Raw genomic sequence first — 24,699 nt, 5'->3', positions numbered from 1 at the left:
TTTTTTTTAATTTTTATTTTTAGGTTTTTCGAGACAGGGTCTTACAGTATATCCCTGGCTGCCCTGGAATTCACTCTGACCAGGCTGACCTTGAACTCAGAAATCTGCCTGCCTCTGCCAACAAAAAGTGCAGGGGAGAACTTTTGGTGAATAAAATTTATTTTAGCTTAAAATTTCATACTTTTACCAGATGGTGGTGGTGAATGTCTTCAATCCCAGCACTTGGGAGGCAGAGACATGCAGATCTCTTGAGTTCAAGGCCTGTGTCTATAGAGTGAGTTCCAGGATAGCCAAAGTTACACAGAGAAACTTTGTCTCGAAAAAAACCAAAAAAGAACAAAAAACAAAAACAAAAACAAAAATATCATGGTCTTTTTGGGAACATGGAGTACCTCATTAAGTGACCAGCATTGTGTGTTATCAAAATGAAATTCGAGGCTAATAAGTACTTTTTTTAAAAGATTGTTGTTGTGTTTATCCTAATGTATACATGGCTTTGGGTGGGTATTTGTATATGAGTGTAGATGCCTACAAAGGCCAAAAGAGGGCCTCAGAATCCTTGGAGCTGGAATTAGAGGGTGTGAGTCACTTGATGTGGATGCCTAGAATGTACTCAAGTGTTCTGCAAGAGCAGAGGATGCTCTTAACTGCTAATATCTCTTCAGAAGCTAAAAAATTATTTTTATTTGTATTTGTATATGTATGTGTTTCTGTATTAGTGAATACTATACATGTGTGTCCTCAAGAAAGCTAGAAGGAGGATCCCTTATCACTGAAATTACAAATAGCTGTAATTTAGTCCTCTGGAAGAGCAGTAAGTGCTCTTAACTACTGAGCCAATTCTCTAGTTCAAGTGCTTTCAATGAAGGATTTCAACATACAGTTTTTTTATATCGACCATGGAAAGTAAAGCCATTAATGTTAAAAAGTTTTATGATTAAATACAAATGGGAAAGATTGAACTGTATTTCCATTTCTTTGAGTTTAAGAATTAATAAAATTTTATGCTACTAATAACAGTTTTCATGTAGAAAATATCATGCCTTATATTAATGGGCTTTTTAAGTTTTACATGAAGAAAGATTATGTTGTATTGATCATTTTTATTTTATTTTATTTTATTTTTTCACCCCAGCCTGAATAGTATATTTTCTCAGTAGCCACCAGAGGGTGTGTTCACTTGGTAAGTTCCCAAGGCAATCTCTTGTGAGTTCTGCAAAGGTTGTCACTGCCCCACCCCATCACAGTAGGTCCATCCTGTCCCTCTCAGGAGACTTCGGACACTCACGTCACTAGCTGTTGCTGCCACCACAGCAGCTGGGAGTGAATCGGGGTGAGCAGGCTTTGCCCGGATCCCAGAACTCTAGTCCGTAAGTCCTCATAACCATGCACCACAGTGCCACTCACTGCCTCCAAGGCTGCTTTGATCTTCTCGGCCTCAGCTTTGGCTACGTTGGCTTTGATTTCCTGGGGCAGGGACTCTACCAGCTTCTTGGCCTGGACGAGGTTGATGCCCTGGACGTAGTTCTTGATCTCCTTGATCAGCTTCACTTTGTCCACAGGCTTTGCCTCTGTCAGGCGGACAGTGAAGTGTGTCCACTCTTTCTGTTTGGGGATGTCTTCCTCCTCGGCCGCCTCAGAGGCCGGTGCTGCAGCAGAGACGGGACCAGGCACCATGCCACCCATTGGCATAAGGCCGACATCCTGGATCTTCAATGTTTTCTTCAGGAGTTGGTTGAGGTCTGAGATCTCCAGGAGCGTAAGGCTGGCAGTGTCTTGGAGCAGCTGCTGGATCTTTGGGAGCATTATTCAGAGGTGCGCCGGCGAGTGCTTCACTCCTTTGGGGGCTGCTGCTTCTCAACTGCCGCACTGCACAGACGCTGGGCATCAGTTGCCTGGCAAGGCGGAGCGCTGCTCCCGGAGTCCAAACCGTGGCCCCCACAGGCAGCGGCTAGCCGCCACCGGCAGCATAGCTCCGCAAGCGGGCGATCATTTTTATAAAGTAGGATTTTTTACATACTTTGTCAGGTTTAATCTTTAAAATGACTTTCCACAGTTAATATTTTCTAGATGAGAAAACCAAGGTTAATATTTAAAGTCTTGCCAATTATAAACTAGTTCTATCTTAAAACTATTTTCAAGCCACAATACCATATAGCATCAAGTAATCTGTATAAAACGTATAATAAAATATGACTCATTAAAGTAAAGCTGGCTTCAAGGAAGAATTGAGAAGGTGTATGTAAGTACATGCAAATAACTGCCATTTTACATAAAGAACTTCATTGTCTAGCAGTCTGAAACAATTCCCCTGAGAGCATGGGCCAGCATCTGTACATACTGTATTTATATTTACCAGTTTTCTATTATTGCCTTCCTTTTTCATTTTATAATGTAGGGCATAGCATTTCGTCGTCATGTATCTTAGTCTCCACTAATCTGGGCGTGAATGTACAGTCTTTGCTCACCTAGGTGACCTTAACACTTTTCAAGAGTTTTCACCAGCAGTTTGGTAAAATGCCTCAATTCTTGTTTCTCTATTTTTTTTGTATTTGGATGGACATATTTTGATGAAAATATTATAGAACTTAAGTATCTTTTTTTAGTGTCAGATTACATCATGTTAGCATGTTACAGGAGGTATTAGCATGGGTCATATCTATCATGTGTCTCAATTGTAATTTTACTTTATGCACTTAGTATTATTAGCTATATTAGGAACATTAATTGAATATGTGCTAACAGCTTTCTCCTTAATCTTCTGCTGACTAAAAAAAATAAAAAGATCTATGTTGTTGGTACTGTAAAAAGTAAAACTATAAGTGATATAGACACCCCACCCTACCCTCCAAAAATGTAGGATTTTTCCAAACTCGTAGGACTAAGAAGTGAATTTAGCAGGCTCACAAGTTCAGTGTGCAGTTAAATCATGAGTATGGGAGGTTATTCATGTACGTGTGTGTACATAGGCACTCTGGTGCGCATGTTGCAGATGTATGTAGCAGCCAGAGTTTGATGTTGGAGATCTTTCCTGATTGCTCTCCACTTTACTTTTAGAGAGACAGTCTCACCAAACTGGAGCTCGTCGATTCAACTTGCCTTGCTAGCTAGCATAACCTAAGAATCTGCCTTTGTCTCCTAGAGTGCTAGGGTTGCATGTTCAAGTTTTACATGTATGCTAGAGATACTTGCTCAGCCCGCATGTGACCAACTGAGCCATTCCCTCAGCCCTTTATTTTTTTAAGAACCATTTATAATAGCACCACCAAAAGAAATGTACTATAAATCCAATTTATACATTTATGAAATATTACATGTTACATAGAAAAATATCACTTAAAGGTTTTCATTTAGACAAAGGATGGAAAACTGCCTCCGATAACAGCAGTTACGCATGTGAGAAAGCACAAGGACATAGCTGGCAGCGTTCTCCTCAAGGCTTCTGAGGAGAATCTGAATGGCATGAACTAAAGCTTTTAAGTGATGTGCAGATTTTCAGGCTTATTGATCAGATTTTTAAAATGAGGCAGCAGTGAAAATAACAAAGCCACAAAGAAGCTTTTTGATGCCATTATGCCTTTTAGCATGAGTAACAGTAATATTTAATGCACATTTAGAGTATTGATTTTTTTTAAAGTTATCTTGTAACTATTTAAAGTACCCCAAGATACCATTGCTTTACTAGTTTTTTCTTTATATCTTTGATGTAAATTATTGTTCCTGCAGAACATTTTGCTAATTTTTTTATAAATCAAAAATATGTTGTTAATCTAATAAACAACTTAGGAAATGTCTATAATTGAGCAGCATTGTATCAAGGGCACTAAGGCCAAAATAACTGAACAGTTTCATATTTTTTTCAATTGATTATATTATCTTATACCCAGTGTTCCCAAAATTTGACTAGAAAAATTGTAGAAATTATCAATAATTTCAGCAAAGTGTTATGATACATAACTGAGTTATAAAATTTACCAGTCTTAATATACATAAGTAACAAGCATGCTGAGAAAGAGATCATGTATGGACACGCTCCTCTTCCCAATTTCTCATATAAAATAAAATATTTAGAGTACACATAACAAAATGGGTAAAAAACCTCTACAGTGAAAACTTTAAATGTGTGAAGACAGAGATTAAGAAACATACTAGAACTCAAAGACCTCCCATGCATATTATAGCTTGATAGAATTAACATTGTGTAAAAAGATCTTCCTACCAAAACAATTTACTGATTCAATGAAATTACTTACAATCAACATCCTTATCTTATTCTTCACATAAATAGAAAGAAAATCCTCAAATTGACATGGAACCACAAAAGGCCCAGAATATTCAATTAGTTTCTATGCATTCTGCTCATTTTAAATGCTAAGTGCATCTAAGACCCCAGCTTTTATACCTCTATTTCTATCGTATCATTGATTTTTAAGTCAGTCATACTTTCAATCCTCCATTGTACCCATTTGTCCTTTTCTTTCACAGTTAGGAATTTCAGAACTCTCTCTTAAATTCTTTGAGTCTTAATGTATTCAACCATAGAATGGGTATTGGTTGTATATGATTGCCTTAGAAAGGGTGAAGGAGTTGGAGGAGAAACAACTGCAATCTTTATGCGTGCTTTGAAAATCTGGTGTAATTTGATAACTAAAAATTGTTATGTGATGTTGCTATTTGGTTTTTTTTTCTCTACATTTTCAGCATCCAACAAAAAAGCTCCAATGTGTTTATTACTTCAGCCAATTCCAGGGTAGATACCATAGATATTCCAAATTAGTTTGGGAAGCATGGGTAACTTGAAGACTGTCCTCATTCTATCCCAGGACTGCAAAAGTCTTGGAGGACATTGTATACTCAGGTTTCCAAAATTACTTGAGACCTGGAATGTTTCAACTAGAATCTCCTGCACCTAAATGTAGATTGATATCATGCCTTTTGCACGTGAACACCATTGTGTGGAGGGGTCATTTGACATACTGAGTGAATAGTCTGGAGTATTTGCTTCTGTGTTCAGTTCTTCAGGTTGCCTATGTTATTGGTACTGTGTTCATGTGGATCCCTTCCTCCTTGGTTTCTTCTTACACATATTTATTTGTTATAACCATGCATCTCTTGCTAAATCAAAGTTACAGTTTCATATTCTTAAGAGAGAGACTTCACAATCTACATATCTTTTGTATTTGTATAGATAAATATGTACAGTAAGCTGAATGGAGTTGTTATTAAAATAACATAAGGCAGACCCGTGACACACACTTGTACTCTCAGCACTCTGGAGGTGAGACACAGGGGAAGATCACTAAGCCAGTATCGGTTTCTCAGTGAGATGCTATCCATAGCACAACAAACCACCATAGTTAAGTGCTTAGAGCCATGGACAACCGAGAATGAATATACTACCCTGCATCCTGTTAAACAGAAGAATAAAATAAAATCTAGGTTGTCTCTGAAAAATTCCAGAAGAATCTATAATATATGGTGAGAAGTGTAGAGTGTGAGAGAGTGTTTTCTTCTTCAACTTGAGAAGAGACCATGAAGTAGTATGTCAGGCTAAATTCTCAGCAACTCTTTTTGCAAGTAGTATGACAAAATAATGTATTTATAGACATACATGAAGTAGTTATTTAACGATGATAGTCTTCAGGTAAATAGACTGGGGGTTATTTTGTGGTTCTTTTTTTAAAATCAGAGTCTTATGTTCCACAGGGTGCTCTCTACCTCACTATTTCGTCTAGTATGATCTTGACTGAATTCCAGGCCCTCCTGTCTCCTTCTCCCAAGGGCTGGTATTACAGATATGTGTCACCATGCCTGGTGTGTTGGATGCTCGGAGTCAAACCTGTGACTTAGTGCATGATTGACAAGCGTGCTACCAACTGAGCTATGTTCTTAGGCTCTGGGTTTTGTGTGTGTTTGGGGAAGTCAACATTCATATTTTTAAAAATTACTATGAATATATTTGTATATTTAAAACTTTAAAAACCAGTAACAGAAACATTAGTAAACACCTAATTTGTGGCCTCATTAAGGATAATGATGAACCAGAAGATGTAGTTCTGTATTAAGCACATAATTCCTGTTTCTAAAATAGGCTTGGCTGATGTCATAGCCTCATAGTTGGAAACTAAAACAGTAATGTCTGCATATTGAAGTCAGCCAAAGACCTGATTTAATATTAATATTAAGTACAACCTAGGTCCATCAAAGGTACAACCCCTGGACACACTCTCTGGGATTTCATCTATTCAGTAGGATTCTTTGAAATTCTCCAGGCTATTGAGATGGATAGACACATTTGAAAACCACTGTATTATAAGAAACTTAAAGGTTTTTCCATCCTCTAAGTTGTATTCTTTTTTAAATTGTTGTTGCCCTGAAAAAATTCATTGTACAGCATGAATATTATTTTTCAAGTGATTTTTTTTAAAGCTATGCTTGGGTAGCCAACCTGTCTTTGAATAAAATGGATAATGTATATATCCTCTGCATTTACATTTCTGCCTTCTATATTCTCACACATTCCCTAAGAAATAAAACAATTATATCCCTACCCTGTAGAAAAACTTTTAATTATCTGTCCATTTAGATTAATTTGTAAGTTCCTTATCTGTCCCAACCTGTTTTCAGTTTTACCACCTGTAATTCAGTGCTAGAGTCTTAACAGCCGTGCATACTCACCATGTCTTCCAGAGGACTCTTTCTTTCATACCGTGTATGTTCTTGTTTGTGCTGTCTTCTTTGTTGCTAATGGTGTTCATTGTAGTTCTGCTGCCATGATGAAATACCTGAGAAAAAGGTGGAAGAGCTTTTGCTCAGTTGCACAGGTATCAGGGCTGTGGTGGCACAGTACAATATGATGAGAGCATGGAGTAGAGGAATTCTGTTTACCTCAAGATCACAGGGAAGCAAGAAGAGTGGAGAAGGGACTTGGGTCTCAGGATCCTCTTTATAGGCATGTTCCCTGGTGTTGAATCCTAGTAGGTTCACAAGCTGATGACCTAACAAATGGGCCTTTTAGGGGGCCAGTCCCATCACAGCAACAGTAATTTAACAATAGATACAGGATAGGGTATTCTAGCATTGAACCCTTTAAACAAGGTCTGTTGTAAATAATTTACATAAGCTTTCTCTTATAATCTTTATACCTGTGTCTGAGACATAGTCATTTCCTTACAGTACAGATGAGGACTTGACGTTTTCAGGGGGTAAAACACTTGCTTAAAAGTAGTGTTAGCAAGTATGGCATTTTACATTTCAGATCTATTTTATTTCACTTTCCCCTTCCCCACCTCACATTGCCTATCATGACTTCTTCCCACATGTAGAGTGCATAAGCATTTGATGTTTTGAGCCTTGCTTTGAATCCTTAATAGAAGAATATTCAATCATTTTAAAAGGTAGGATAATCATTATCTTCATTTCTTCTGTCTGACCGATTTTATCAGTTTGCTGTGATTATCTTGAGTATTCTGTGTAGTTATACATGTATTTATATTTTAAGTCTTTTTCTTGTAAGTACTTACAATTTCACTTTTCCTGAACTGTAGCCCAAGACCTGCAATTCTTTTTTTTTAATACTATCCAAATTCACTTTTTTTATTAGATATTTTCTTTATTTACATTTCAAATGTTATCCCCTTTCCGGGTTTCCCCTCCGAAAACCCCCTATCCCATCTCCCCTCCCCTTGCTCACCAACCCACCCACTCTCATTTTCCTTGGGATTCCCCTACACTGGGGCATCAAGCCTCAGCACCAGGGGCCTCTCCTCCCATTGATGTCCAACAAGGCCATCCTCTGCTACATATGTGGCTGGAGCCATGGGTCCCTCCATGTGTACTCTTTGGTTGGTGGTTTAGTCCCTGAGAGCTCTGGGGGTACTGGTTAGTTCATATTGTTGTTCCTCCTATGGGGCTGCAAGCTCCTTCAGCTCCTTTGGTACTTTCTCTAACTCCTTCATTGGGGACCCTTTGCTCAGTCCAGTGGTTGGCTGAGCACATCCACCTCTGAATATGTCAGGCACTGGTAGAGCCTCTCAGGAGACAGGTATATTAGGCTCCTGTCAGCAAGCACTTATTGGCATCCACATAGTGTCTAAGTTTGGTGACTTTATATGGGATGGGTCTCTGGGGGTTGGGGGACAGTCTCTGCATGAAGATCTGCAATTCTTAATTTCAGTTGTTTTTGTTTGTTTGTTTGGTTGGTTGGTTGGTTGGTTGGTTGGTTGGTTTTGTTTTGTAGTGACCCACAAATTGACGTAGTAGTACCTGCATATAATTAACTGGACTGTGTTTTAGTCGGGTTTTCTACAGGAATAGAACTGAGAATGAGCCTGAGTGTGTGTGTGTGTGTGAGAGAGAGAGAGAGATTTATTAGAGTGCTTATAGGTTGTAGTCCTAGTAGCCCAGTAATGGCTTATCATTTGACCTTTTAGAAAATCAAGAGTCCATTAGTTGTTCAGTCAATGAGCCTGGGTGTCTCAGTAATTCCAATCTGGTGCAGGAGTTTCTGGAGTATCCCTAGAGAGCTGCTGGTCTCCTGTCTATATTAGAGTTCTGAAGAAATAGGTTCTAATACTGGCAGGTGAATGCTTTAGCAACAGGATAGGTGGACTTGGCAGCAAGAATGAAGATGAGTAGCAAAAACAGCTTCCTTTTTCATGTGCTTTTGCCTAGGCTGCTGTTAGAATGTGTGGCCCAGGCCAAGGGTGGGTCTGCCTACCTCAAATGATCCAGTCTAGAAAACTCCCCAAAGCTGTGCTCAGCTGCTTTTTGTTCATTCTTGAGGTCACTGGATTGACCATCAAGATTAGCCATCATTTTATTCAGCCATAAGCTCAGTGCAGTTGATTCCTGCTCATTTGAGAAAAGTTTATATATGTAGACAACTTTTCTAGGTCAAGTACAGCTGTACAACCTTATATAGTCTTTGTATGGAAAAAATGTTAAATTTTAACAAAAAGTTAATTTTAGCAACATTAAAAATACAATAGCCGGGTGTGGTGGCACACACCTTTAATCCTAGCACTCGGGAGGCAGAGGCAGGTGGATTTCTGAGTTTGAGGCCAGCCTGGTCCACAAAGTGAGTTCCAGGACAGCCAGGGCTATACAGAGAAACCCTGTCTCAAAAAAACAAAAATAAAACCACAATAAATTTGGCAGCATGTAATACTGTTTATTCCCTTCATCTGCTTCCCAGATGTTATTAACATTTGTAAATGTCTCTTTAGGATGCTACTTTGTAATTACAGTGTTACAGCCTAACTTGGTAACTTCTCCTTCATTAGAATGTGAAACATGTTGTAGAAGTACTCAAGAAGTGGCTGAAGGAAGAAAGAACGTGCCACTGCCTATCAGAAAATAACAAAACATGGGAAATACAACCACCAAATTCCGCAAAGCACTCATCAATGGGGATGAAAACTTGGCTTGCCAAATATATGAAAATAATCCTCAGCTAAAAGAATCCCTTGATCCCAATATTTCTTATGGAGAACCCTATCAGCACAACACACCGTTACACTATGCTGCTAGACATGGAATGAATAGAATATTAGGGTAAGTATTTCTCTAAACCCATTAGTAAGTGACCAGTGAAAAGGAAAACGCTTGTGATCTCTGAAAATATGTAATATTGAGACTTGTCCATGTTATATGATCTATTCTGAGTTCTAAGAGTAAAGGGAGTTCCCATACATGTTGCTTTGAATACATTTCTGTCCACACTGTAATGTAGAAAACAGACAGATTAGATTACAGAGGAAAGTTGAGCACTCTCAGGGTAAGAGTGAACAGTAGCCAGAGGGACCTTTGCAGAGCAGTGTAATCTCTCACAGGGAAAGTGCTTGAGGAGAGTAAGAGCAATTCAAGGCTGTTCACATTAGAAGTGAAAGTAAAGACTCTGACTTTCCCTGTGTGGTACACAGTCCCTTCCTCATTATCCAGATTACAAAATTCAGGACGAAACCCAGGACTCCTGTTACTGGACTGGAGAGCTGTGTCATCTTAGCTCTGGTGTGATTTCTGAACTACCTAGAATGTCCTTAATAGATAACCAGTTAAATATAGAATTATTAGCCAGCTGGAGGCTTTCAATGTACAAAGGAAAACGTGGCACCTCAGTGCTCCCTCACCTAAGAGTCAGTCAAAATAGATCTGTCAATCAACTGGTCAAAAATTTTCTCAGGAAAAACTGTCTGTTACAGTAAAGACTTGAGAAATACAACAAACACTGCCTAAAATATAAACTAGACACTGTGACCTCTTTATTCATTTTCACACTCACTCCTTAAGAGTATATATTGTTCTGCTATGTTCCCTTTGGACCGTTGGCTGCCAACAGACTGCTGAGAGGAGAGTGGCCTCCTCCTGGACTCCTCCCAGTTTATGGTAAAATACTAAATAACCCAGTCTTGTGCAAATCATGTGCAAATCACCACAGCTTTTGTGAGTTACAGAGTGAGTGTAACAGTGGCTGTGTCCTCTCTAGAAAACACCTTTTTGCTGCTCAGCTCCTTGTCCTCTGGCTCTTGCCTTTTTTTCTACTTCCTTGTCTTTGATTTTCCACATCCCAAGTAAGGCTGGGCATTTATTCTCAGCATTTTGGGCTGTTATGGTTTCTTTATTCATTGGTGTCACTGCAATACAGCACTGCTTTCAAATGGTGAATGAGAGCTGAGGGTCTAGGCTGACATTTACTCAAAATCTAATTAAATCTTTCAAGTAAAACAACTGCTAGTCTTTAATGCTAACAATAAAGTTTCATCTTTCAAGTGAATGCTAAAATTTTGAAGGACTCATTCTTTATATTCAACTGACAACTTCCTAATTCTTATTTTCTAATAAATTGGTAGTGATAAAACCTAATGTAATTTATTGTACAATAAAAGATGACAACATTTAGAGGTTCTCTGTGACTCACTGAATCAAATATATTTCACATTGGTATATGATTCTTTTAAATTCTGCAACTGGGCAGTGGTGGTGCATGCCTTTAATCCCAGCACTTGGGAGGCAGAGGCAGGAGGATTTCTGAGTTTGAGGCCAGCCTAGTCTACAGAGGGAGTTCCAGGACAGCCAGGACTACACAGAGAAACCCTGTCTTGACACCCCACCCTCAAAAAAAAGTCTGGTTTTCTTAAAATTCTGCATTGATTAAAAAGTTTAAAATGTCACTTAGACCATTCTATTTTTAATTAACACTACAAAAAGTTGATTCATACAGTTTCGCAGGCCAGAGTGCTGAGAATAAATGACAATAGCGTGCCAAACCCAACCTGTAAGAGTTGACCACTTGTTAGATGGTTGCTGTAGTGTCGTTATTTGAAAAGGCAATTAAACTTACTTTTCCATTTCCTAAACTATATAGAGCCTATATTTTGTTCATATACTATGCTTGAACCAAAGTATGTTAAGATAGATTGTGTCCTATGGAAATTTATCTGGAGGTTCTAGAGCTAAAGGAGTGGATACAAGCCCCCATCCCTAACCCAGAAGCAGTCTCCAATTGATAACCATTTGTAAATGTAAATTTAGTTTCCACCAAGAAGATCTCAGTGGGGAAACAAACTACTCATAAGGATAAGCTGCGTGCCCAGCACTAGATGGCCAACAGAAAAGTAAACTGATCAAAAATGCCATGTTAGAACTTTTCCTTTATTTTAAATTTTTATTATTTTATTTAAGTAACCTTTTGCTGTGTAACATCCTCTGTCCCCTCCTTCTTTTTCTTTTCTTTTTCCCTTTTCCTTGTATAGTCTCATTGCTTTATAGGCACTAATGTTTACTTCTGTTGTGTGTGTGTGCGCGTGCGTGCGTGCGTGCGTGCGTGCATGCGTGCGTGTATGTGATTCATGCACACGAATGCATTCATTACATGTGCCACAGCTCATGGTGGATGTCAGAGAACAACTAAAGAGTCATTTCTGTCCTGCTACACGAGTGCTATGAATGAAACTGAGATTGTCAGCCTTTTGTCACAAGCTCTTTGCCTTCGAAGCTATTTTGCTGGCTCTCCATCTTAATTAAGTGAATTAGTCAGTGACACACCTCAATAGAAATTGGACTTTAGCTTTGAAGTAGACTTAACCCTTAAAATTGCTATCTTCTTTGTATTTTTAGGTAGGAAAAAGTTGTTTTTATCCTTCCTTTCCATTTTAGGACTTTTCTTTTTGGTAGAGATGGAAACCCAAATAAACGGAATGTGCACAATGAAACATCTATGCATTTGTTGTGTATGGGACCTCAAATCATGATATCTGAAGGAACCCTTCATCCTCGCTTAGCACGGCCTGTGGAAGATGATTTCAGAAGGGCAGATTGTCTGCAGATGATCTTACAGTGGAAAGGAGCAAAACTTGACCAAGGCGAATATGAGAGAGCGGCTATTGATGCAGTTGATAACAAAAAGAACACACCCCTTCACTATGCTGCAGCCTCAGGGATGAAAGCCTGTGTAGAGGTAAAACCTGCTTGCTTTTCCATATTCTGTGCTAGCAGATTGTATGTTGATAGTATGTGGTCTTAGCAGTTCTCTAGTCAGTCTAAAAGAACCAAAGCCCTTTGTAAGTGCCTTTATAAGCCCTTACACTGCTTTAGGGAACAGCAACCAAAGTGTAGCTTTCCAGCTTTTCAGAATATAATGTAATAAAAATCAATAAGAATAATTGTTAATATCTCTTAAGATATTAATAGGTCAGTACTATGATACTGAAAATAGTAGGGGTTTTTGTCTGTGTTTGCTGAACATTTAATAGCCAATTTCTAAAACTTTCATATCTTGGATATGGGGGAAAGATGACAACTATTACTTATTTATATATTATCTTTACTTGATTTGTTTATTAATAGATAACTGTTGATGGATGCATTTGTTATACTCCTTTTTAAAACCTTGTCTTTAAAATGTCTTTTCACTTGACTCTGTGTTCAAGTATTCTTGAATTCATACTACATTTTGGCAATTTTTATTTATAAGTATTTATTATATATTACTAATATATAAAGCATCTTCAAAGCTTAGAAATCACTCAATCTTTGATTTCTTAAAAGATGTTGTAACTGTGATACAGCTCAGACAGGAAAGGTATCCTAGCAGTTGGGAGTCAGGGAGTACCCCAGAGTCACGCTGCACAACAAACCTCACAGAAGAGATTTATTGGGAAAGACACAAGACAGTAACCACCTCTGCTCAAGAGAGAAGCAGCAAAGAACTGAGTAGGAGCCAGACTTTATAGAGTTTCTTGTGGGGTGGAGCTTTCCAGGATGGTCTGGGATTGGTGAGATTTTATAGCCCAATCTTGGGGCAAGCTCAGGGATTGGTGGGATTCTGTGGCCTGATCATGGGCTTTTCTTTCTCTGTCAGGCAGAGACAACTACTTAGGCCTTTTCTGTGCTCACCTCCTAGGGAGGAATCTGTGGTGACTCACTCACATGTGTGGGACTAGATGGTCCTTGAATGTGTTAAGGTAGAAATAGCTTGTTCTTGTTAGTAGCAATAATGTTTTAATTTCTGCTTTAGTAACTTGCTTCTAACAATTCCTAATAAGGAATGCTAAGTAGTGGCCAGTTTTTAAGTATATTTACAATGTTGTACATTTTAAATTGTTGAAAAATGGGGTGGTAATTTTACCAGTATGTTATTGTTGTTCACAGAGGGGTATGTTACATAGTATTTGTAAGGCCTTGATAGGTGTGTTATCTGTTTGCACTGCCAGCATATCACATGAGCCACTCTGCTTGGTGACCGTTCTCATTTTTTATATTCTAAACATTCCAAGTAGAGCCTTAGGAACACCTCACATTTATTCTAGCATTCACTGACAAATTTCAGTATAATATTTTTCCACTTAAAGTTTATCACCAATTTTTTAACTGTGTTCTTGCTCAGCTCTCGACCCTTAATGACCTTTTGCCATGATTATTATTAAACTGGAAGTGTTTTCCTAGCATAAGTGCCTAAACACGTGGTAATATGTAACACTATGTAACTAAAGTTCCTAGAATATCATGTATTTATAAAATTTACTATCATGGGTAATTTAAATACTTTTAAACTTCTCTACCTTATTGCTTACATTTTTTTATTTTAAAACTAATAGGAATAAATACCACTTCTATAATTTTTAAATATTCTTAATGCTTAGTGGTACCAAGTATCATATAATGATATACATTGTGTGAATAAATACCACCAGATATTTATTATTTTTCATAAAACTGTGAGACCATCTAGTGATGGAAGGGGCAGATATGTCCTGTATTGGTCTTGTTGCTACTTATGACACATCTTGTGATAGTTTTCTCTGGGGTGCTTGGGATAAATCTCAGGATTATCTCAAAAGACCCCTTAGTCACTAAGGTTTGATTCACTAACACTTCTCTGCATAATCTTTAAACTTAGAGATTACTCCCCCAAACCCAGTAGGTCCAACCTAATTTTACTTAACTTTTAGGGATTCATATTTATGAAAGCATTCTCTAGTTGTTAATTTTGATTCTTTTCCTTATTTGTATTAGTTTTTTCTTTGCTTTGGCAAAATAACTTAAGGCACTCACACTCACAAAAGTAACTTTGGAGGGAAATTTTTTGAGTCATAGTTTGAAGTTGTAGTTAATCATAGCCAGAAAAGCATGTTTGGATGAGTGGCTCTACAGGAGAAGAGGGTGCATCTGGGGCTTCTCAGTCCTTGAGAAAGTAGAAAGCAAACAGTGGGACTGGGCTGTACAAGTTCAAAACTCACTAGCCTACTTTACTCACTCTTACTAGTATGTTTTTAATCAACAAAACACACTATAAAATAACACAACACCTTACAGCCTACTTCAGTGACCCATTTCCTATAGTGAGACTCTACTCCTAAGGGTTCCACAGCCTTCCAAAACATTACTATTAGTTGGAAATCAGAAGTTCAGACACATGAACCTTGTGGGGTGGCTATCTTTCACATTCAAAACACAACAGTGTGTTTATTTAAGAGTAGTGTTTAGTGAGTTATGTGGGGCTGCAAAGATGGCTCATTTGTTCTTCTTGCCCCAAGAGTCCTGGGTTCCCAACACCCACATGGTGCCTCACAACCATACCTGTTTTCCAGTTCTAGGGTATCCAACATCCTCTTCTGAACTTCAGGCACTCACATGGTAATATGCATATATGCAAGCAAAATAGTCATAAATAAAATAAATCTTAAAAAGAAAAGAATTTAGAAATGCATTCTTTGACAGTTTCTTCTGCATTTAATAATTTGGAGTTTCCTGTGGTTCCTGGTTTTCTGTCTGTCTGTCTGTCTGCTTGCTTGCTTGCTTGCTTGCTTTTGAGACAAGAATCTCTAATATGTAGCCCTGACTGTCCTGGTACTACTATGTAGACCAGGCTGATTTCGAAATCACAGAGATCCACCTGCCACCTGACTACACCTGACTACTTGGCTTAAAGGCAAGGGCCACCATGCCCATCTGTGGGTCCTTATTTTGAATCATCGAAATGAAATGTTTATAGCAATACTCCTTCCTGGGTACCATGTTCCCATAAGTGTTTCCCTATATACATATACTCACACTATGCATAGCATGAAAATTATAGCCTTAATTATAAAATGCTTTTAGAGACTTCAGATAGCAAGGTATTAAAGGCTTTGTACAGAATTTTATCTGTGTCTCTGTCTCTGATGCTTTGCCTGATTCCAATGAAGTTTCTCATGCTTTGTTGCTTCTATGTTGACTTCCTTGTAAGTATACTGTAGCAGTCTCAAATTCAGTGTTTCTGAAGCTGGGCTCAGTCATCTCTCTACTAGCTTGAGAATCTGGTTTCTCTTAATGATGCTGCCATTCTCTGCAAAACCTTCATACCTTGGATTATTCACATATGCTCCTCCTTCTCCCTCATTGTATCAAATTAATTCTGCTCATTAGCAGAATAGGACTCTTCATTGTCTGCATTGCTCTAGTCAGTCCCTTCCTTTGTTGTTGCTCTTGCTTGAGACACACTAGAGCCCAGGCTTGACTCTATATAGCTAAGGAAAACCTTGAATTTGGTTCTCCTGTTTCCACCTCCTAAATTACATGTATGTACCACAGGCCTGGTCATCTTTTTTTATGTTTTGGCTGCTCTCTTCATACCAGATGCTTTAACTCTTCACCCAGCCACCATGTCATTTGCATATTCCGCATTCAAACTATAAGTATGCAGTTAAATGTCTTAAGTGTATTAAGGTAGGGGGAGAGGTGGCTCAGCAGTTAACACTGAGTGTGCTTCCAGACCAGAGCTCTAGTCCCAGCAACCACAGAGCAGCCAACGGTTTTCTGTAACTCTAGTTCTAGGTAATCCAACGCCTTCTTCTGGCTTCTGAAAGCACTGTGGACATGTGGTATATATACATGCAGGCAAAAGACTGATACATATACAATATTTTTAACAAAGAAATGCTTATATGATATATATTACAGATAAACTATAAATAATATTCCTATAATTTTAATGTCTTCATATGCCAGAGAATTATTTGAGAGTTAGTAATTTTTTTTTCTGTTAAAACCTAAATAATAAATATTTTAGGCAACTTAGCCAGTGTAGCCTACGAGTGACTGTATGTTCATTTGTAAACAAAGAAGTATAGCAGTGTTCCAAAACATTGTTAGTTTGTGAACATTGCCAACTGATTTTTATTATAACTCTTATGTATCATGAAATATTCTTCAAGTTATTTAAAGTGTTTAAGAATATTAAAATCCATACAGAAGAGGCAGCCAGCTTGATTTGGCCCAGTTTGTGATAGTCCTCCATGACATACAAAGAATTGGGAAAAGAAACCATACCTCAAAAACACCCTCACTCACCGTACTCCCCCCCCCCCCCCCCCCCGTGTGTGTGTGTGTGTGTATACATACTTAGTATACACACACACACACACACACACAGATGCTTTATACATGCCCATTCATACATATGCATGTATATAGCATTATCAATGTATAATATGCATTTGCTTTAAATTCACTGTATGTAAATTTTAGTAGTATATAAAACTGCTAGGAATTTAACGTGATAATTCATATTCTGGATTTTTTTGTAACTAAGAGCTTTTTTCTGCTTTGGAATAGGAATGAACTTTGATGAAAGTGCTATCAATTCACATAATCTAACAAAACAACACTCTTCCCGTTTGGTCGACTTCCCCAAGTTAGTCATAGTCAGTAGGCCACATTTTATCTCTATTAGTGATTAACCTGTAATAGTGGCCCTGTAGATGGCTGCAGTGTAAAGGCTTAGTTTTTGAGAGTACATCACACTTGGTAAAAAACATTTTTATGAAAATTATTGGTATAGCACATATTTCCTGTACATTTGACCCTAAATGCTTATTTAGAATTATATCTGTAACTAATGGTTGGATCAAGTAAAAGTCACCAGAAAAACATACATGGTAAGTCACAGTTCTCCCTTTATTACAGCCCATAGAACCTGTTTAATATTTTCAGCTCCTATCAGTATTTCACACTTCATTGAAATCCACAAAAACCACTCACCAGTCTGACTGAAGAGTCTACCTAATTGTGTTGGTTTTAGCTAGTACCTAGAGTTTTAATACAAAAGAAAGAGGACTCTTCCAGATCAGCAGCTATGTAGCTTCCTATCTGAACTTCAGTTTTCTGATCATATTAAACACCTGACTGCCAGACTCCAAAGCAATAGTAGTAGATTCTAGGAGGATGTTAGCCTGTTCCTGTGGTAATTGTTTTACATGGCAGATTTACAAGTGCTATGCAGGCTTCAGGTATCTTGAGATTGAAGAATTTTGTAGGGAAATAATCCGAAGTAAGAGTGACTTAGAAAAAGGGAAGAGTGGGCCATATTAAGTAGAAGCCACTAAATGCTAGACATTAGGGTCAGGTCCAGAAAACTAAACAATACAAAAATTTGAATGGAGAAGTAATCTTATGCAAGCAAATAAAGAACTATTAGCCTATTGGTTGGAATATAGATTAGGTTTGAAACACTTTCAAAGCGGTGAGTGCTTCCTGACGTCTTCGCATCAGTCTTCTGAGAACTTAGTGGAAATGCAGAAACTACAGCCTGATGACAAACCAGCTGAATCTGAATGTATAGTTTATTAAGACTCTTATTGCAGTCATTGTCAAGTAAGTCTCTGTCATATTCAGATGAAAGAACAACAACCTCTAGCTTTGAGCACAGTCCACATTGAAATCTCCTATAAAAAATAATGACTATTCCAGGTCCTATCTAGGACTATCAAGGTGCCCAGATCAGCCTTGCATACATAGTACTGAAAGTGCTGCGCTGGAATGGTCTTGCCAGCTGTGACTGCCCGGAAACCACATACTAGGACAGGTTTACAGTAGCCTGCATGCCTCCATTCTGTAGTCACGTTGGGAATCAATGTGCCAGCAGGAGTGATAGAGCTAAGGTTGATGCAGTAACTCCTGTTCTAAGCTGACACACAGCCTGGATCTGTGGGGATATTAGAGAAGCACAGACACAGTGGACAGAGGACAATGAGAAGAACCAATAGCATGGCTGACCAAAAGTACAGGAGAGAAAGAAAAATCATGAGACATTTTTAAAGTTTAAGTATTGAATAACTGTAATCTTTTTTATATTTAAGTGCAGTTTTATTTGGTTGTGGGAAATTGACAAATACTTAAGAATTTGACGTTAGCCATAGAAACTCATTTGTCACTAAAACAAGAATTCCCAACTGTGAAAATAAAAGTCATTGCAAACTAATGCCTTCTATTATTTAAAACATATTTTCAATTTTAGTTATATGTTTAATTTAAATTTTAATTATATTTTAATTTTACATTAAAATACATTTAGATACATTGTCTGCTGTTACATTTTTGTTATGCCAGTTATATATTTAATTTCATTTGTAGCATGAAATAAACTTAATCAAATCTATAGTTGTGAGTCTTTTTCTAAAATCTCTTTTAGCTCTTAGTAAAACATGGAGGAGACTTGTTTGCTGAAAATGAAAATAAAGATACTCCTTGTGATTGTGCCGAAAAGCAGCACCACAAAGACCTGGCCCTCAGTCTGGAGTCTCAGATGGTGTTCTCTCGGGACCCGGAGGCTGAGGAAATAGAAGCTGAGTATGCTGCCTTAGACAAGCGAGAGGTACGGGGATTGATTTACTTAAAATGTTTTTCTTTAAACTCTGTGTGGGTGGTCGTTTTTGCAGTATGCTTAATAGCCTCAGCAGTGCTTAATCCATAGCAGTGAGCATAAAAAGACATCTAAAACCGTGAATGTCAAGTCTTTCCTCTAACATGCTTATATACTTGTTAATGTGTAAGTCCTGCTTACCCATGGGCCCTCATGGGCCCCACTCTCTGTCAGTCTTTCCCTTGAACACATGTTGTTCTTGACAACACACAAAGGCTTTGGTAACTCCCACCAAAAACTCAAAATAAAAGGAAAATGTAAAACTAAAAATCCTAATTCCTCAGTGTTTCAGATTAACTTCATTCTAACAAGAATCTCTTAACTAGTGGCTTATATGTATATTACTGAATCTCTTTCATGAATTCTCAAAAATTTCTGAACCTTTGTACATCTCACAATGGAAAGGAACTGAGTTCCCAGAATTCATGTTTCCATTTCTTAACTGTGTGTTTGTTTGATTATTTTATACAGTTCTTCTTTTGGCTTAGGTTAGTGTGAAAACAAAGAGACCGTTCATACTAAGTGTTTGCTGACTCTTTCTCATGGGTTTGAACACACAGGAATCAGAAATTATTTGAATAAGTTGTCACAATTAAAGTGAGTTAACTTTATTCTTCCTACTCTTTCAAATACAAGCACCTTGCTTCCCATTTGCCTACCTTTTGACAGTCCATGATTTTGAGGCAAACAGTAATTGGTACTCTAATAATACAGACATTTAGTGAGAGATATTTCAGTAGTGTTTCACAAAGAAGTTGATGTAATGCAAGGGAAAGTGAATAATGATAGATTTAGTTTTTATCTCTCATGATACCATCTTAATTTAGTTCCTAATCTAAAAGTAATAGAACTTTGGAGAGAAGAAAATATAAGATAAAGGAATTAATAAAAATTATTAACAGGTTTATATCTAAGTGAATTTAGAATAACTATATGTTTTGTTGGGAAAAGTTACAGAGCAGAAAAACATTCAATACTAAATTTTTAATTTATTCATCACTCATACAATATATACAACCCACCATTTCCCCTCCTTCCCCTCCACCCAGTGCCCCACCCCAATAATATACTGCTCCTTCTTTCCCCTTTAGAAAGAAACTCTGGGCTCCCATGGATATCAAACAAAGACGTTGCAATGAGACTAGGCACATCCTGTCATATTAAGGCTGGACAAGGCAACCCAGTCCAGAGAACAGGCCAGAGAGTCAAAGACACTCCCACTCTCGCTGTTAGGAGTCCCACAAAAACACTACACCGAACAACTACAACACATGGTCCCATGCAGGCTTGCGATAGCCACTTCAGTGTCTGTGAGCCTCTATGAAGCCTGCTGAGTTGATTCTGTAGACTTGTTCTGGTTTCCTCTACTCCTCTGAGTCCTACATTCCTTCCTCCCTGTCTTTTTGGGGTTCTCTGAATTCTACTCAATGTTTGGCTGTGGATCTCTGAATATGCTCTCATCAGTTGCTAAAGACTCTCTGATGGGTTTAGGCTAGACATCAATCTGTATAGCAGAATATCATTAGGAAACATTTCATTCACATGGATCTATGGGTGCCATTCCCTTTCAAACCAGGGTGGTGGTGGTGGTGGTGTTTTTATTTCCTTTGTTTTCCTGAATGTTGTTAACCTGAACAGGTTGGAGTATTCCTTCGAGAGCCTTCTGTAGTGCTGGATTTCTACATAGATGTTGTTTAAATTTGACTTTATAATGGACTGTCTTGTTTTCTCCATCTATGGCGATGGGAAGGTTTGTTGGGTATAGTAGTCTGGGCTGACATCTGTGCTCTCTTAGAGTCTTCAGGACATCTGTCCAGCCCCTTCGGACTTTTACAGTCTCCATGGAAAAGGCAGGTGTAATTCTAGTATGTGTGTAATAGGTCCTCTTTTCTTGCAGCTTTCAATGTTCTTTCTTTGTTCTGTATGGTTTGTGTTTATTATTATGTAGTATACCAGCTAGTTTTGTGTCAACTTGACACAGGCTGGAGTTATCACAGAGAAAGGAGCTTCAGTTGGGGAAATGCCTCCATGAGATCCAGCTGTAAGGCATTTCCTCAATTAGTGATCAAGGGGGAAAGGCCCCTTGTGGGTGGTGCCATCTCTGGGCTGGTAGTCTTGGGTTCTATAAGAGAGCAGGCTGAGCAAGCCAGAGAAAGCAAGCAAGCCAGTAAGGAGCATCCCTCCATGGCCTCTGCATCAGCTCCTGCTTCCTGACCTGCTTGAGTTCCAGTTCTGACTTCCTTTGGTATGAACAGCAATGTGGAAGAGTAAGCTGAATGAAAACCCTTTCCTCCCCAACTGCTTCTTGGTCATAATGTTTGTGCACGAATAGAAACCCTGACTAAGACATACGGTGACAGGACTTTCTCTTTTGGTTCAATCTATTTTGTGTTCTGTAAGCTTATCACACCTTTATAAGCATGTCCTTCTTAGGTTAGTCAAATTTTCATCTATGATTTTCTTGAAAATATTTTCTGGGATTTTGAACTAAATTCTTCTTTTATTCCTATTATTCTTAGGCTTGGTCTTTTTATAGTGTCCTATACTTCCTAGGGATACAGTTGCAGGGGGACCACTGAAAGAGTGGAGCAAGTTCTCGTGGGACAGCTTACCTAGCTCCACAGGGTATGTGTACCTGAGGGAACAGAGAGTGGGAAGGTCCTCCTGCAGGGTGGGTGGCCTACAAGGGCAGGAGCTGTCTGTTGGCAACTTGGACACAGCAGCCAGGTGGGGAGTGACAACTGAGGATTGGGTCTGTTGGAAACTAGTTCATGACAAATGTCTGGGGGGCATGTAGCCTACCTAGTTTTCTGGAAGAGGTGCCATAGTCTTAAAATTCTTAAATTATAATAATATGTATAATTATAATTTAAAAAATATCTTCTTCCTAACTCTATTTCCCAAATGGTACTAGGTTTTGAAGCTCTCAGTCAGATATAAGCAAGACTATAGTCAATTTTTAATGTGAATAAAATCGTATTTTACATTGACTTTACTGGGTCCGTCTATGAAGAAGACCTGGCTGTCCTGGAACTTAGTATATAGACCAAGCTGTCTTTGAACTCCAGAGATCTTTCTGCCTCTGCCCCCTAAGTGCTAGGATTAAAGGTGTGTACCACCAAATCTGACTCATAAAAATTTTAAAATGTAACAATTTATAGTGCAAATTTTTATTTTTACAAAGTTGGGACATATAGTTTGTATATTTTGACTTTTCTCACTGACGAACATATCTGATTTAGATATTTTTTCATTTATTTATTTTATTGAGTGTATGGTGGAAGAGAGAAAATGGGTCAAAAGGCTGATTTAGATATTTTTAACCTTTATATTTGAGATAAGGTTTCCCTTCGTCTTATGGTATAGATAGTATATGGCATAGCCTGGAACTTTTGACACATCTTAATTTAGGACAAATTGTTAGTGCTATTTTAAAAGCAAAATAATTAACAAATCAGATAATCTAAGTGTCATCGTCATTTTTGATTGTTTTTTAATCTGCTTTACCCATCTTCCAACAAGATTGTCTGCTTTGACAGGCAGAATTTTAGGTGAGTAGAAGTATGGGTGAGGAATAACGATAGGCTACCTGCACTCCTGATATTTATATTCTAACAGAGAGACATATTAAGAATTTGAAAATTAAACGAGCACATAATTTCCACAGAGTGGTTCTTATTCTAAAGAAATAAAAGTGATTTTTTAAAAACTGGTGATGATTAGGCCTCTGTACAGTGTCTGTCATAAAAGGTTATATCCTGCCTGCCTCTGAGTAAGCAAAGGGAAAGCGGCAGTGCCCTGGGTCCCTCACCCAGCGGGAACCCACAGGCTGCACATGGTCTGGCTAACAGAGCTAAAAGGTTTTCCTTGTTAGAGCAAAGCTTCCAGTCAGGAAGAAGGATAGGATGGTCCACACGTAAGCAGGAGCAGCTAAGTAAGAGAAGAAGCTGGCATGGAGGACTCCTGTGCTAACTCTTCTGCTTTCTTTCCCAAACCAACCTCAGGGTCAGCTACAGTTGCTATTAAAGGAGTGTGAGCCATCCTTTTTCTCCTCTAAGTGTCTTTCATATCTTGAAAGAGAGTGTGTGTGTGTGTGTGTGTGTGTGTGTGTGTGTGTGTGTGCGTGTGTGTGCGTGTGTGTGCGTGCTCTCACACGCGCAAGCACAAGTACGTCAGAGGACAAATTCTCTCCTTGGATTGGTAGACCAAACTCAGGTCATGATGCCTGTGCACAAATGCTTCGCCCAGCTGAGAAATCTCTTTTTTACAATGAACTTGTTTACCTGTAGCTGGATTGGCTGACTAATTTCAATTCTGGAATAAATAATAGAAAAAATATTCTTTTCATGATTGATTTATATTATAGTTTTTGAAGATAACTGTCTTCTTCTTCTTTTTTTAAACCTGTCATCAAAATAATAGTTTGTGTATTGGTCTGTTGCTCCTTTCTTCTGTGGTTCTTCCATAGCAGTCATATGCACAATTACAGAAGAGGAGGTGCTTTTTGTTCCTGGCTCCTTTTTAACTTAGCTTCCTTTTTTTTGTATCAGTTTTGACTTTTTTTTGAAGATTATTGCTGGCTTATAATCTGAAAATAGTAACAGCTTATCTTTGCAACAAGAAAGAGACAGGAACCTTCATTTTTATTGTTGCCACAGAAGGGAGAGCTAGTGTGCACTTGAGACTGAGCAGTGTATTGAAATGTTTCACATGACCTAATTACCGCTCTGCTGCAGTTTTGCCAAGAATGTGTTATGTGCTCATGAAGTGTACTGGCTAGTTTTGTGTCAACTTGACACAGCTGGAGTTATCACAGAGAAAGGAGCTTCAGTTGAGGAAATGCCTCCATGAGATCCAGCTGTAAGGGTGGGACCATCCCTGGGCTGGTAGTCTTGGGTTCTATAAGAGAGCAGGCTGAGCAAGCCAGGGAAAGCAAGCCAGTAAAGAACATTCCTCCATGGCTTCTGCATCAGCTCCTGCTCCCTAACCTGTNTGAGTTCCAGTCCTGACTTCCCTTGGTGATGAACAGCAGCATGGAAGTGTAAGCCAAATAAACCCTTTCCTCCCCAACTGCTTCTTGGTCATGATGTTTGTGCAGGAATAGAAACCCTGACTAAGACAAATTGGTACCAGCAGAGTGGGGTATTCCTGTGACAACCTGGCCATGTTTTGGGGAGGACTGTGGAAGGACTTTGGAACTTTGAGCCAGAAGATCCATTAGCTGTTAAGAGCTCTGTGGGATGTTGTATAGGAGCTTGGAAGATAATGTTGAGAAGAGTGCAGAAGATAGAGGTCTGGCTTGTGAAATTTCAGAGGGAAGATTAAAGACTCTAATCAGGGCCATTGCTGTTTTGATTGTGAAGATTTTGTAGTTCTGGTTAGCTGGGGCTGAAGAATCAGTTGTGGTTAACAAGATACCAGAACTACTAAAGCAAAAACTTTGCATTACTGGGACTATTGATGCTGGTTAACTGGAGCTAAGAAATTAGCGGTGATTAAGAAGAGACCAGCATCATTGA

General features: G+C 38.4%; 1 protein-coding gene and 1 pseudogene across 3 annotated transcripts in view; one reads left to right on the top strand and one right to left on the bottom strand.

Annotated features, from left to right (window-relative positions):
- Window positions 1-24,699, top strand: part of Ankib1 (ankyrin repeat and IBR domain containing 1) — a 102,047-nt gene that overhangs the window by 21,892 nt on the left and 55,456 nt on the right. For 2 of the 3 annotated variants that reach the window (XM_021162020.2, XM_021162019.2), the window contains exons 2-4: window positions 9,285-9,555; window positions 12,157-12,457; window positions 18,950-19,132. In XM_021162020.2, coding sequence (XP_021017679.1) covers window positions 9,368-9,555; window positions 12,157-12,457; window positions 18,950-19,132 — 672 coding nt within the window. In that variant the 5' untranslated portion in view covers window positions 9,285-9,367. Of the gene's footprint in view, window positions 1-7,325; window positions 7,398-9,284; window positions 9,556-12,156; window positions 12,458-18,949; window positions 19,133-24,699 lie in introns of those variants that run through there. The other variant, XM_029477841.1, reaches the window with a different exon arrangement.
- On the bottom strand, window positions 1,075-1,984 carry LOC110294046 (annotated as a pseudogene).

Source organism: Mus caroli, chromosome 5 (assembly GCF_900094665.2).
Source record: "Mus caroli chromosome 5, CAROLI_EIJ_v1.1, whole genome shotgun sequence".
Classification (NCBI taxonomy): Eukaryota; Metazoa; Chordata; class Mammalia; order Rodentia; family Muridae; genus Mus; species Mus caroli.
The sequence above is the reverse complement of the archived record's forward strand: the minus strand, read 5'-3'. Positions and strand labels throughout refer to the sequence as shown.